Here is a 13,560-nt window from a genome sequence, read left to right as displayed (position 1 = left end):
GGGGGCGCCCCCCTTAAGCCTGCTGAATTGGGGGTGACAGTGAAATCTGTGTCTAGAGGGAAGATGGGACGAGGACATGAGAGGCCGGACACCCCAGGCGACACTCAAGTAGTCCAAGCCCTGCCTGTCGTCCCTCAGCCACCTCCAGAGTCAGCGCCCTGGATAAAGGGTCCCTAGGGTCTTTGGTCCTGAAGCGTCGGTTCCTCTGAAGCACAGGCTGAAATGCAGCAAAGCGAAAAGTGACCGCCAGATGGCGCTGTCAGGCCCATTACTTTCTGTCCCGGAGATTCGCGTGGCCTCAAAGCAAAGATCTCCCCCTGGCACCAACATTTGATAGTAACCCCAGCGGTTCATCGATCCCTAACATGTCCCGGGCACGGCGCTGGCTCCTCGGGACTTGAGTTCACTTGATGCTAAGGGAACCTCACGGCGTAGGAAATCGTTACATTCCCAGAGAGGAACCAGGCTCAGAGTCGTCTAGTGACTTGCCTGAGATCACACAGCCGGCAAGCAGCAAAGGTGCCCTGACCCTACCCTGCATCGCCCTCCCAGCGATCAAACTTCCGTACTGATGTTTTCCTAGATAGGCATGGACAAAAACACGGTGTCCTTACAGTGAAGGATGGTGGGGGACTTTGGGGTCACAGTCTTGAGGACTTGGTCCCTATTTTTTTTTTCTTTTTCTTTTTAGGGCTGCACCTCAGCATATGGAAGTTCCCAGGTTAGAGGCTGAATAAGAGCTACAGCTGCTGGCTTACAGCAATTCGGAATTCAAGCCGTATATGCAACCTACACCATACCTCAGGGCAACTCAGGATCCTTAACCCACTGAGCGAGGCCAGAGATTGAACCTCGTCCTCATGGATGCTAGTCGGATTCATTTCCACTGAGCCACAATGGCGGTTTTTTGTGTTTTTTTTTAACGGCGGTACCCTTCGCGTATGGAAGTTCTCTGGCTGGGGATTGAATCTGAGCTGCAGCTGCAACTTATGCCACAGCTGCAGCAATGCAGAATCCAGGCAGGGGATCAAACCTGTGCTCGGAAGTGACCCAAGCCACTTCAGTCAGATTCTTAATCCACTGTGCCACTCTGGTCCCTAATTCTTTTTTTCTTTTTTAGGGTTGCACCTACAGGATATGGAGGTTCCCAGGCTAGAGGTCTAATCAGAACTGTAGCTGCCAGCCTATGCCAGAGCCACAGAGCTGGCCTGTGCCAGATCCAAGCCGCATCTGTGACCTACACCAGAGCTCACAGCAACGCTAAAGCCTTAACCCACTGAGCAAGACCAGGGATCGATCCCACAACCTCATGGTTCCTAGTCGGATTCATTTTCGCTGAGCCATGACAGAAATTCCCTTGGCCATGATTCTTTAACGTGCCACCAAGATTGGGGGCTTTGGCTTAGTATTTGGCTGTCTGATTTCATCACCAACTGTGGATGAAAATGGGGCAAGAGGAAAAAGTGAGACAGTGAGACCTGCACGGAGCTGGGACACGCTTTGGAGGGAGGTGTCTGCTGAGGATCTATCTCCCTGCCTTTTCCTAGGCTCTGCAATGCATAGATGCCCCATCTGGTAACTCATGGATTTCCTGGAGCCTCAGCTTCCCTATCTGTAAAATGGGATCACAGTTATCTGGCTGTCAGAGCTCGGAAGGACAGAATGAGATTATGTTGTCAGAGCTGGTAAGAGAATGTCTGGGTACCGAGGGGGAAGGGCGGCTGGGAGGAGCGTGTCCAGGAAAACCGACGTGTCCAAGGTTTCTGAGTCCAAGTTATGCAGGCTGAGAGGGGGTTTCTCTATCTTGAGGAACTGTGGGACGTAGGAAGCTGGAGAGGAAGGAAGAGGATGAAATTCAGATCTATAGAATTCGGAGTGATGGTGAAGTCTGTCTAGTGGCAAAGTGGGGACAGGATACAAGAGCCGGGACATCTCAGGTGTCACCAACCTGAGATCCTGCCGGTGGCGGGAGAAAACACGAGAAAGAGGAGCAGAAAAGGGACGTGACTCATGGCCCTGGGAGGAGATGGACACGTCAGGGCAGGGAACAGGGACCCCAGAGGGTCAGCCAGAAGTGAGACGAGTATGCCCCCGGCCAGGGAGCATGCAGAAAGCAGGGGGCTGGGTCACGGGGCCCAGGACAGAGTGGGCAGTGAATGGTGCCTGCTGGCCCAGAGCATTCATTTCGGATGCCGGGAAGGGAAGAAACAAAAGGAAGGGTGGGGTTTGGGGAAGTTAGGTTGTTTTTAGCAGGAAAAAGAGCAACCCTCGAAGAGGAAGATGAATAAATGCTGACGAGGAGAGGGGAACCCTGGCAGCAAGTCCTAGCCGAGGATGAAAGGCATTTAGATGTTGCTAAAGCAAATCCTACGTTGTGCTTCAGTAATGAAACTTCACAACCAAGGGGGTTTGTTCCAGGAATGCAAACATGGTTCAAAATTAGCCTATTCATGAAATTTATCAGGAACTCCAAGAGGTGGTGCTAAAGGAGAAATGTACAAAAAAGATTCCCATGCCCTCTACTGAAGCATCAGTTTAAAATATAATGAAAGGGGAGTTCTCTGCTAGCCTAGGGGGTTGAGGCTCCTGTGTTCTCACTGATGGGGCTCTGGTTGCTGCTGTGTGATGTAAGGTCAATCCCTTGCCCAGGAACCTCCACATAATGCCCATGTGACAAAAAACACGAACAAACAAAAACACAAAAGAGAACCTGAAATGTACATTGCAACTCTCATTTAAAAAATAGGAGTTCCCGGGAGTTTCCATTGTGGCGCAGTGGAAACAAATCAGACTAGTATCCATGAGGATGCAGGTTCAACCCCTGGCCTCACTCAGTGTGTCAGGGACCCAGAGTTGCTGTGGCTGTGGCATACATAGGCTGGTAGCTGTAGCTCTGATTCGACCCCTAGCCTGGGAACTTCCATTTGCAAAAAGCAAAAAAGAAAACAAACAAACAAACAAACAAACAAAAACCCCCAAAAATAGGAGTTCTCATCATGGCACAGCAGAAACGAATCCAACTAGGAATCATGAGGTTGTGGGTTTGATCCCCAGCCTTGCTCAATGGGTTAGGGATCTGGCATTGCCACAAGCTATGGGGTAGGTCCCAGACATGGCTTGGATCTGATGTTGCTGTGGCTGTGGTGTAGGCCGGGAGCTATAGCTCCAATTTGACCCCTAGCCGGGGAACCTCCAAATGCCATGGGTGCGGCCCTAAAAAGCAAAACGTAAAATAAAATATAATGAAAGGACCTCCTGCTGTGGCATAGTGGGTTAAGGATCCAGCATTGCTATAGCTGTGGCATAGACTGCAGCTCTGGCTCAGATTCAATCCCTGGCCCTGGAACTTGCAGCTGGGGAAAAAAAAAAAGCCCACAACACTGCAGAATAACCATTGACAGAAAGCTCTTCATGGTACATTGTTAATAAACAGAGCCATTTATAAGACAAAAAATGCAATTTGGCCAATTGTCGCTTTTCTGGATCTTTCTTTTCTTTTCTTTTCTTTCTTTCTTTCTTTCTTTTTTTTTTTTTTTTTTTTTGCCACCCCAGGGCATATGGAGTTCCTGGAGTCAGGGATCAGCTCCAAGCTGCAGCTGTGACCTACACCACAGATCCTTAACCCATTGAACAAGAACAGGGATCAAATCTGCATCCTCATGGATATTAGTCAGGTTCTTAACCCATTGAGCCACAACAGAAACTCATTTTCCAGAATGTCATGCAGTTGGAATCCACAGTATGCAGCCTTTTTAAATTGGCTTCTTTCACTTAATAATATGCATTTAAATTTCCTTCGTGCCTTTTCATAGCTTGATATTTCTTTTCTTTTTATCACTGAGTCACATCTCATTACGCAGATGTACCAGTCTGTTTATCTAATAGGCACTTTTTAAAACAAAAACCTTCCCTTAGGAAGGGGGACAGGAGTTCCTGCTGTGGCGCAATGGGATTGGTGGCGTCTCCGCAGCACCAGGACACAAGTTTGATCCCCTGCCTGGCACAGTGTGTTAAAGCGTCCCAACCTGCCACAGCTGCGGTATAGGCGGCCACTCTCGCTGGATCTGATCCCTGGCCAGGGAGCTCCATACGCCACGGGGCGGCCTAAGAAAGAAAACCCAGAAGAAAGGGGGGTGAAGTACATTTGAGGGAGATGAGGCAGAACGAAAAGGTGTGTGCAGAGAGGCACCTCGGGACAGCGCTGTGGGCTGGAGAGGGTGGGGCACAGCCAGGCTTTCCAGGGCAGAGGCATTGGGTCGCCTGGACTGGAGCGGGGCCTGCAAAAGGAAAGCCACCGGCAGGACGTACTTAGCTGGAGCCCTGGGCCTCCGGGTTCTGGGAGAGGAGGCAGAGGCATGACAGGTGCAGCAGTGGTTAGACCTTATGTTCCTTCGTGTTGACCTGTGTCCTGAGGAATTTCCTGCCTAGCTCATGGTGGGTTTCAAACCCCTCATCTCCCCCTTCCTGGCAGCTGGCGTCTGGAAAATCTCCCCACCAAGCCCTCATTTTATAAATGTGCTACAAGAATTTCCCAGGAGGCCAGGGGCTCAGAGCCTGGACATTTAGCACCTCCGTGGCCAAACTGGCAGGCTGCCTGTTGTTGCTGGTGCTAGGGTGTAATTCACCAACTGACGACAGCCGGAGAGCCTGATGGCACTGCACCCCCCGAACCGGGGGTAGCTGTGGGAGGTGGCAGAGTAGCTCCCACTCAGCTCTGAGATTCTCAGATCCAGGGATGCCTATGGCCTTAAGGCGATCTGCTCTACCCTTGGGTCTGCCTCCGAGATCTCCGCTATAAATGCCCCAGGGGGTGGCTTGCCCGCTTCTGCTTGTTCACCTGCAGTGCTGAGCCAGTCACTCCATTTTTAGACAGCTCAAATGATCAGTTTCTTAAACTGCAAGGCTGTCTCCCTCTAACGTCTACCCAGAAGTCCTGGGTCCATGGCACAAGGCCACTTTTCCACAGTCAGTCATTGAGACAGCAAAGCCATTCACCTGTCACTGTTCCTCTCTCCAGACTAAAAGGACTTCAGGGCCTCTGCTCTTCTGCGTCCATCCCCGTCTCCCTCAGACCCTCCACCTGCATTGATCAGCCCTGTGTGCTGTTAGCCGAGGCCTCTCCTCTTCCAGAAAGTCCAGTTACGATTTCCTGACTATAGCTGTCAGCTCACCCCTGTTTCCTGCCTGGGTTAGTGCTGGGGGGCAGGGGGCGGTTCGTGATTTCCTGGGCTCTTGTCTGCACCACAATTTTCCTCTCCTCCTCCTCTTTCTTCTCCTTCTTGTTTTCTTTTTACAGCTGAACCTGTGGCATATGGAGCTTCCCAGGCCAGGGGTCAAGTCAGAGCTGCAGCTGCCAGCTTCCACCACAATCATGGCAACACCAGACTTGAGCCACGTCTGTGACCTATGCCGCAGTTTGTGGCAATGCCAGATCCTTAACCTGCTGAACGATGCCAGGGATTGAACCCGCATTCTCATGGACACTATGTTGGGTTCTTAACCCACAGAGCCACAAAGGGAATTCCTAGATTCTTCTCGTTCTTGATGGTCTTGGCAATTTTGAGGCGTCCTTGTGGGGTGTAGTGTAGAATACCTCTGTGACAGAATTTGTCTGATTTTTTTTCTTAGGCTTAAACGGGGGCTCTGGGTCTTTGGGAGGAAGACCACAGAAGCAAAGGGCCATTTTCTTCTTCTTCTTCTTTTTGTTTTTTGTCCTTTTGTCTTTTTTTGCCTTTTCTAGGGCCGCACCCATGGCATATGGAGGTTCCCAGGCCAGGGGTCTAATTGGAGCTGTAGCCACCAGTCTACACCAGAGCCACAGCAACGCTGGATCCGAGCCGCATCTGCGACCTACACCACAGCTCACGGCAAGGCCAGGGATTGAAGCTGCAACCTAGTCGGATTTGTTAACCACTGAGCCATGATGGGAACTCCACGGATGTTTATTTTATACTTTGGGTTATGATACACTACTACTCTTTTTTGTTGCTCAAATTTTTACAGCTTTGGCCATTGGAAGCTGTTTCATTAGGCTCCTGTGTCTTTTTGTTTGTTTTCTGTTTTGGGCTGCAGCTGTGGCCCGTGGAGGTTCCCAGGCTAGGGGTCCAATCAGAGCTACAACTGCCAGCCTATCCCACAGCCACAGCAACGCAGGATCCGAGCCGCGTCTGCGACCTACACCACTGCTCACCAGATCTTTAGCCCACTGAGTGAGGCCAGGGATTGAAACCACATCCTCATGGATCCTAGTCGGGTTCGTTAACCGCTGAGCCACAAAGGGAACACCCCAGAATGACAATTTTCGAGCCCAAGCTCATGCCTGCGTCCGCCCTGAGGCTGTGTGTCGAGAACTAGAGAATCAGGTCTGGCCCTGCTCCCGGGCTGTTAGCACTGTGAGAGCTGAGGCTTTAGGGAAAGTTTGGAAAATCTTTAGACCTAAGATGAGAGGAACCAACAGGCCCTCTCAATACTCTCAGTCTTAATTCATGCTCTCCCACTTCACTGTAAAGGAAACCAACAGGGATTTAAGTTAGAACTGTGGTTTGGTGGAGTCCCTGATGCCTGAGCTGCAACACTGGTGAGCATCGTGCACCAGGGAGGCTGACAGCTGCCCAGGTAAGAGGTGGTGTTAGCAAGCTTCCGTCCCAGCTTTGCTCTTCCTCTGACGTTAGGGCCATGTATGTTCCCGCCCTCGTGCTCCCTGGACCTCCCTGCTCCTCCCTTGGCCCCGTCTGGAACCCCCTCTTTCTGGAATCACGTGCCTGCAGTCCTTTCCTCCCTTGACCCCCACCCCACCTGTTATGTGGACTCACTGGTGCCTCCAGCCTCCCTGTGGCTCTGCCATGATTCACCTCCTCCCTGCAGGCCTTAGGGTCCTTGATCAAATACTCTGGTTGCCAGTTGCCAGCACCCCTCGGATCATCTGGAAAACTACCATCGACAGCAAAAATGTATTAATTCCTAGGAAACAAAACTCAAATACAGAAGTTTTTTGTTTGTTTATTTGTTTTTAAGGGCTGTACCCACGGCATATGGAGGTCCCCAGGCTAGGAGTCAAACCGGAGCTACAGTTCCCGGACTACACCACAGCCACAGCAACACAGGATCCAAGCTCCATGTGTGACCTACACCACAGCTCACGGCAACGCTGGATCCTTAACCCACTGAGCGAGGCCAGGGATCGAACCCGCAACCTCGTGGTTCCTAGTCGGATTCATTTCCACTGTGCTACAACAGGAACTCCTCTATCTATTCTTGATTGTTATGTGTAGACACACAATTTTCCTCTTTCCTCATTATTTCAAGCAAGTTTGGGGGAAATTTTTACCCTTTATTTTTGTTATCTACCTCCTCAGATGAGTCTATGTCTGAATTAGAGGAATCAGCACAGCCCAGAAACCCATGCTGGCTGCTGAGCTTTGCATTTGGCATTTGGGGGAGAGGCTGAGAACATGTTACAATTAGCTGCATCTCGCGCAGAAACAGAGTTGCTTTTGTAATCCTGCTGAAGTTGAAGTACACATAGAAGGGTGTGTACAGATGCTGAGGGGCTAAAGGGGAGGACTGTACAATGATGAGGCTCTTATCTCTCAGCTTTTTTTTTTTTTTTTTTCTGTCTCTTTATGGCAGCACCCACCGCATATGGAGATTCCCAGGCTAGGGGTCCAATCAGAGCAGTAGTCGCTGGCCTACACCACAGCCGCAGCAACGCCATCCAAGCTGCATCTGTGACCTGCACCACAGCTCACGGCAACGTCGGATCTTTAACCCACTGAGCCAGGGTAGGGATCGGACCTGCAACCTCATGGTTCCTAGTCAGATTCTCGAACCACTGAGCCACGACGGGAACTCCTCTCTCAGCTTCTCATGCACCGTTTCCAACTCTGTTCCTGGGATACCAGCCACAGAAGCCTGCACAGGCTCGCCAGCTGGCAAACCACTGGATTCTCCAACGGAACTTCAGTGGTAGGGGAAGGAAAGCGGACGTGCGCCTTCCTGTCCTATCAGCACCCATCCCAGCCTCGACTTTGCCACCAGTGTCCCCACTGACAAAGCTGAGTCCAGGGGCCACTCCCAACAAGCTCAGGAGCTGTTTCGCCCTCAGACACCAGCACCCTCCTCAGTGGCGCCTCCTCCTGGAGCTGCTACTGCCTTTCGGTTTTTCAGTGTCTCTTTTAGGTCTTTTTTTAGCAACTATGTCAACAATTCTATCATAGTGCTAAAACAACCTGCCTGGTGTCTGTCTCCACTTGACCCATGACTGATGGACATAGAAAGGAAATTTCTATCTATCGAAGTAGTCTCCGGACTATGTTTTAAATCTTTCATAAACAGGAACAGAGGCCGTGAGCACGTCCTTCTCCGGGGCAGGGCATATGGGCGAGGTCACTGGAAGTCTGCACGTGACCATCTTTGGGCTAGATAAAACATTTGAAGCTAAGGCCTGGAGTGAATTCTTATTTTCAAATCTAAATATTTGAACTTCCTTCCATCCCAAATTTAAAATTAAAATGAACTGGAGTTCCCGTCGTGGCGCAGTGGTTAACGAATCCGACTAGGAACCATGAGGTTGCGGGTTCGGTCCCTGCCCTTGCTCAGTGGGTTAAGGATCCAGCGTTGCCGTGAGCTGTGGTATAGGCTGCAGACGCAGCTCGGATCCTGCATTGCTGTGGCTCTGGTGTAGGCCGGTGGCTATGGCTACGATTCGACCCCTAGCCTGGGAAACCTCCACATGCCGCAGGGGCGGCCCAAGAAATAGCAAAAAGACAAAAAAAAAATTTAAATTAAATTAAAATGAACTATATTTTGATATTTAAAATGTACATTGAGGAGTTCCCACTGTGGCACCATGGGATTGGCAGGATCATGGCTGTGCTGGGACGCAGGTTCGACCCCTGGCCCAGCAGGTGGGTTAAGGATCCGGCATTGCTGCAGCTGAGGCTTAGATTCAACCTGTGCCTTGGATCTGATCCCTGGCCCGGGAACTCCAAGTTCTGTAGGGTGGCCAAATAAAACAAAGTGTAGATTGAGTTTTAGCAATGATTACTATCAATTAAGAGAATATTTTATGATACTTACATGTCAATGTTACCGGAAGTGTCTAGACTATGCTACATATTTTGTTCTGGAGTGCATTTAAAATGAAGACCCATGGGGGAAAGAAAGAAGGGAGTTCCCTTGTGGTCTAGGGATTAGGACTTGTTGCTTTCACTGCTGTGGCCTGGGTTCAATCCCTGGTCTGGGAACTGGGATCCCACGTCAAGCAGCTGTATGCCACAGCCTAAAATGAAATTAAATTTAAAAAAATAAAAGAGGAGTTCCTGTCGTGGTGCAGTGGAAACAAATCCGACTAGGAACCATGAGGTTGCAGGTTCGATCCCTGGCCTCGCTCACTGGGTTAAGGATCTGGCGTTGCCGTGAGCTGTGGTGTAGGTTGCAGAGCAGCTTGGATCTGGCATTGCTGTGGCTGTGGTGCAGGCCGGCAGCTACAACTCCCATTCGACCCCTAGCCTGAGAACCTCCATGTGCCGTGGGTGGGGCCCTAAAAAGACAAAAGACAAAAAATAAATAAAGATAAAATAAATAAAATAGAGAGCACATACTGAAGAGCAGAATTAGCAGCAACAGGCTACCAGTATCCCATTTCCACTGTATTAAAGAGTCCAGGACCAGGTTCTTGCAGGTATTTTCCATTTATTACTGCAGTAGACAATTGCTCTGAAAGTGCAACACTAAACCATCTTGTCACAGCCTCTGCTCCTCCAATGGCCAATACTTGGAAATTCATTCCTGGAGCATCGTGGACCACAAGCTTCTCTCTGGGTGGAAAATTACCGTCACTGCCAACGTCACAGGGAACACACACGCACATACACACACGAATCTTAGGATAAATGAGAAGAGCACTGGAGAGGAGTGGGGGCCGGTTTCTGAGGGGTCCTGGGGACAGCCCGCCTATGCAGTGACAGTGACGCCCCATCTCCCAGCAGTGACCTAACACGTTGGCTAGGTTGGCCCTGGTGCACCTTCTCCCCTTTGCCTCTAGAACTGGGGACACCACAACGGCAACCACGTCCTGTCTCAGCGCCGCGGAGGCCCATGGAGTCAAGAACTGAAAAGGCCTCGCAAGCCTGTGTGGAAAGTGAGTGGTTTGGGGAAACTGCCTCTTCAGTCTCCGAGGGGCAGTTGTTAGGCCGAGTATCTGGAGAGCTCTGGGGGGGAAGATGCTGCTTAGCAGAAATAACCCTTGTTCTAGCTGGTATATTTTTGATGGGAAAAAATAACGTTCAAACACTGCGAAGACAAAGAGGAAGGCGGGGAAACACAAGCGCCTTTAGAAAATACAGGAGACTACAAAACTCCACCAAATGAGACCCAAAAAAAGGAAAAACACAAATACAGACAAGATACCTAAGCAGTCGGCCTGACATAACGGTCACTTGGGAACACGTCACACACACGCACCCACCCACCCACACACTAATAATTGTCAGGTACACGTCCCAGGAGGGCTAATCCAAATGGCTGCTCTCTTTGGAATCTTCATGGCAAATGTTGAGTTTAGGCCAAAGTGAAGCCCTCCCTGGGGTCTACGCTCAGGAGGCAGCCTTTGTTCCCCATTTTTGCCAATGTCACTCATATATTTGAGCCCTTCACAACTGTCTGGGCCGTAGAATTTATTCTTCATATTCCTGGAACTGAAATGACTGCTAGATCTTCTTATCCGATCCAACTTCACCTGTAGTGGAAGCACCTCCCCTTGGCTCCTGTGCTCCCCTGTTCTTTTAGGAAAAAGCACCCCAAGACAGGGGTAGCCAGGGGGTGCTCAGTAGTTGGAAAGTAGGAAGAGAGGAGTATAAATACAGTAAGGAAATGCCTGCTCCTCTCACACGGTTTCTCGAGACCAGGTGGCTCAGGCCCGCTGGTCTGCAAGGACAGGTTTTAGGAGAGGCCTTAATTTAAGGTACTGTGGTCTCTGCTCACAAGAGCCAAGTAAGACAGTGCTCCTTGGAGGCTGCAGTGGGACTGGTCCCCAGTACTTGTTGCAACCCGGGCGCTCGCTGACCTCTCTGACATCAGTCCCTCCGGAGTCTGATCACCCAGCTTCTCTAACGTGTGCCTGTCACTTTGAGGGCCTGCCAGGTTGCTGTCCTGGCCTCCCGGAGCAGCACACAGCTGCTGACACGCACACCATGTGACGAGGGCTGGAAGCAGGTTCTCCCACCACTGCAGCCAGGCGCAGCCGGGCGCAGCAAGCCATCCAGCATGGTCCCTTGTCCCTCACATGGCCCAGCTTCAGGATCACAGAACTCCCCGTCCGGAGTGTTAACACCTGACGACCACCAGCTTTGCCTCCCTTCCCCAGGGAGGGGCGTGCAAGAACGTGCACCAACAGGCTGGACACACAGGCCCTGCTCATTGGGAAAATGGTTTCAGAAACTACCCTCAGCTCCAAACCCTGCACTTGGAACCTCTGTTATAACTTAGCTCCTCATCAAACTGGATTCCACTCTGGCTTAATCATACCTTCTAAGCCACCTCTGTGAAACCAGTGTGGCCCACTGGACTAAAATTCTAAGTGCAGCAGTGCCTCAAAAGTGTCCCACAGGAGGGAGAGCTGGAGGGCATAAGGCAGGAGCCTATACACCGTCAGTGACACAATTTCAGAGAGTGGTGGGCTCGGGGGAAGAGGGGGTGAAATAAACAAAATGTCCCAATAACTGAACGGCAGATCTAGAAGAGAGCATTTATAGCTATTCCGGGACTCTCCAATAAGAAGCTCTTCCTGGAGGCACAGACATTCATAATACTGGTCACTCTCAGCCCACGGCTCTGGCTTGTACACGTGGTCACGATGCCCTTCGTACAGCAGAGGAGAGCACGGCAGAATGCCCGAGAGGCACCTGGACAGCACACAGCAAAATGAAAGGCTGACCCGCCCCCCACGGAACCCCCTTAAAAAAAGTTTGTCTATTATAAAGTCACGTTTTCCGTTTTCTCCGCTTTATAAAGTCAGCGATGCTGGAGGGTGTCTAGCGGAACCCGTCCTCCAGGAGTGAGTGCAAAAGGGGAGCACGCGGCTCAGGGACGTCCCTTCAGTGAGCAGACAGAAGGAGCAGCTGGAGACCTCCCGTCCACTTTGGACAGACACACACACACAGAAAAGGGTTACTGCCAGCTGGTGTACTTTCACAACGCGATCTTTGTATTTCGAAAGCTTGAATTGTCCCTGAAAGAAAAAATGGGAGAAAACAGAGCATTCAATACACAGATCCTCTCTAGGCAGCATGCATACACAGGGGAAGACCTGGCCTCAACACCCCCGGGCCCCCCCTCACACCCCAGCACCTTCCTCCTTTGATCTCCTAATGCCGACACAGCAACCTGCCCCCCGAGTCCTTCCACACACTTCAACTGATTGCAACATCAAACAATCGGGAGCAACCCAAATGCACGTGAGCAGGGGACTAAAAATTCATAAGGCAATAAATATTAATATTTAGGGGACTAAATATGAATGGGACATTGTGCAGCTTTCAAAAAAAAAGAAGAAAGAAAAACCACTTTCTACTAATAGAGAAAGCTCTCCAAGAAAAACTGCTGTGTTAAGGTGCAGAAGAGTGTGTGTTCACAGCTCGCCATCTTCTGTGGAAGTGGGGTTGGGAGAAATAAGGTCATAGCTCGTACATGCCTCGAATAAGGTCACGCATAATAAAATGCTGTAAGACTACCTACACAAGAAACCAGTAACAGTCGTTCCCTGGGGAGGGGTGGTGGCAGGGCAAGGGGACGCGGTGGAAATTGGACAGATGGAGAAAGAGCAAGAGGAAACCTCTTTCTCTCACATGCACACACACATTTTTAAAAAACTGAACCACACACAGATTGTATTACACATTCCAAAAAAACCAACTAACCAACAACCCCTTGGTTCAAACTTACAGCTGCTTACAAAAGGAGATTTTGAGAGGTGAAACCTGGGTACCCTTCACTTTAAAAACCTAGCTGTAACTCTTGGAAGAGGTACATGTGTGTGCATGTGTGTAACAGATCTTCAGATGTGTCTCCTTAGTGGCCTCCTACTGGATGCAGACAGGTTTAGCTACTCACTAGTAGCCTCCCTGTTTCAGATTAGAAACCCGACAATGCCTTGACAGTTCACACCACCATTTTAATTTAAGGGCTGGAAGAGACTTTTAAAGGTTGCTGCATCTATTGCTCTGGCCTAGTGCTTCAGACTTAAATTTGTCTGAAATTCTTTTTTTTGCCTTTCTCTAAGGCTGCACCCGCGGCATATGGAGGTTCCCAGGCTCAGGGTCTAATGGGAGCTGTAGCCACTGGCCTACGCCAGAGCCCCAGCAACGCCAGATCCGAGCCGAGTCTGTGACCTACAACACAGCTCACGGCAACGCCGGATCCTTAACCTGCTGATGGAGGCAAGGGATCGAACAGGAAACCTCATGCTTCTTAGGCAGATTCCTTAACCACTGAGCCATGACGGGAACTCCCAAATTTGTCTGAAATTCTGAGACAAATTCTCATTAACCTGATTTTGGAATC

General features: G+C 50.3%; 1 protein-coding gene across 2 annotated transcripts in view; it reads right to left on the bottom strand.

Annotated features, from left to right (window-relative positions):
* Positions 1-11,732: 11,732 nt before the first annotated feature.
* EIF4E2 (eukaryotic translation initiation factor 4E family member 2) overlaps positions 11,733-13,560 on the bottom strand; it is a 29,675-nt gene continuing 27,847 nt past the window's right edge. For both annotated transcript variants that reach the window (XM_047773775.1, XM_047773776.1), the window contains one exon: positions 11,733-12,229. Coding sequence is in view for 1 of the 2 variants with exons in the window: in XM_047773776.1 (XP_047629732.1) it covers positions 12,190-12,229 (40 nt within the window). In the remaining variant the exon portion in view is untranslated. The remainder of the gene's footprint in view (positions 12,230-13,560) is intronic.

The sequence above is a fragment of the Phacochoerus africanus genome, chromosome 3 (genome assembly GCF_016906955.1).
Source record: "Phacochoerus africanus isolate WHEZ1 chromosome 3, ROS_Pafr_v1, whole genome shotgun sequence".
Lineage (NCBI taxonomy): Eukaryota > Metazoa > Chordata > Mammalia > Artiodactyla > Suidae > Phacochoerus > Phacochoerus africanus.
Note: the sequence above shows the minus strand (reverse complement) of the source record. Positions and strands in the feature narration are given on the sequence as shown.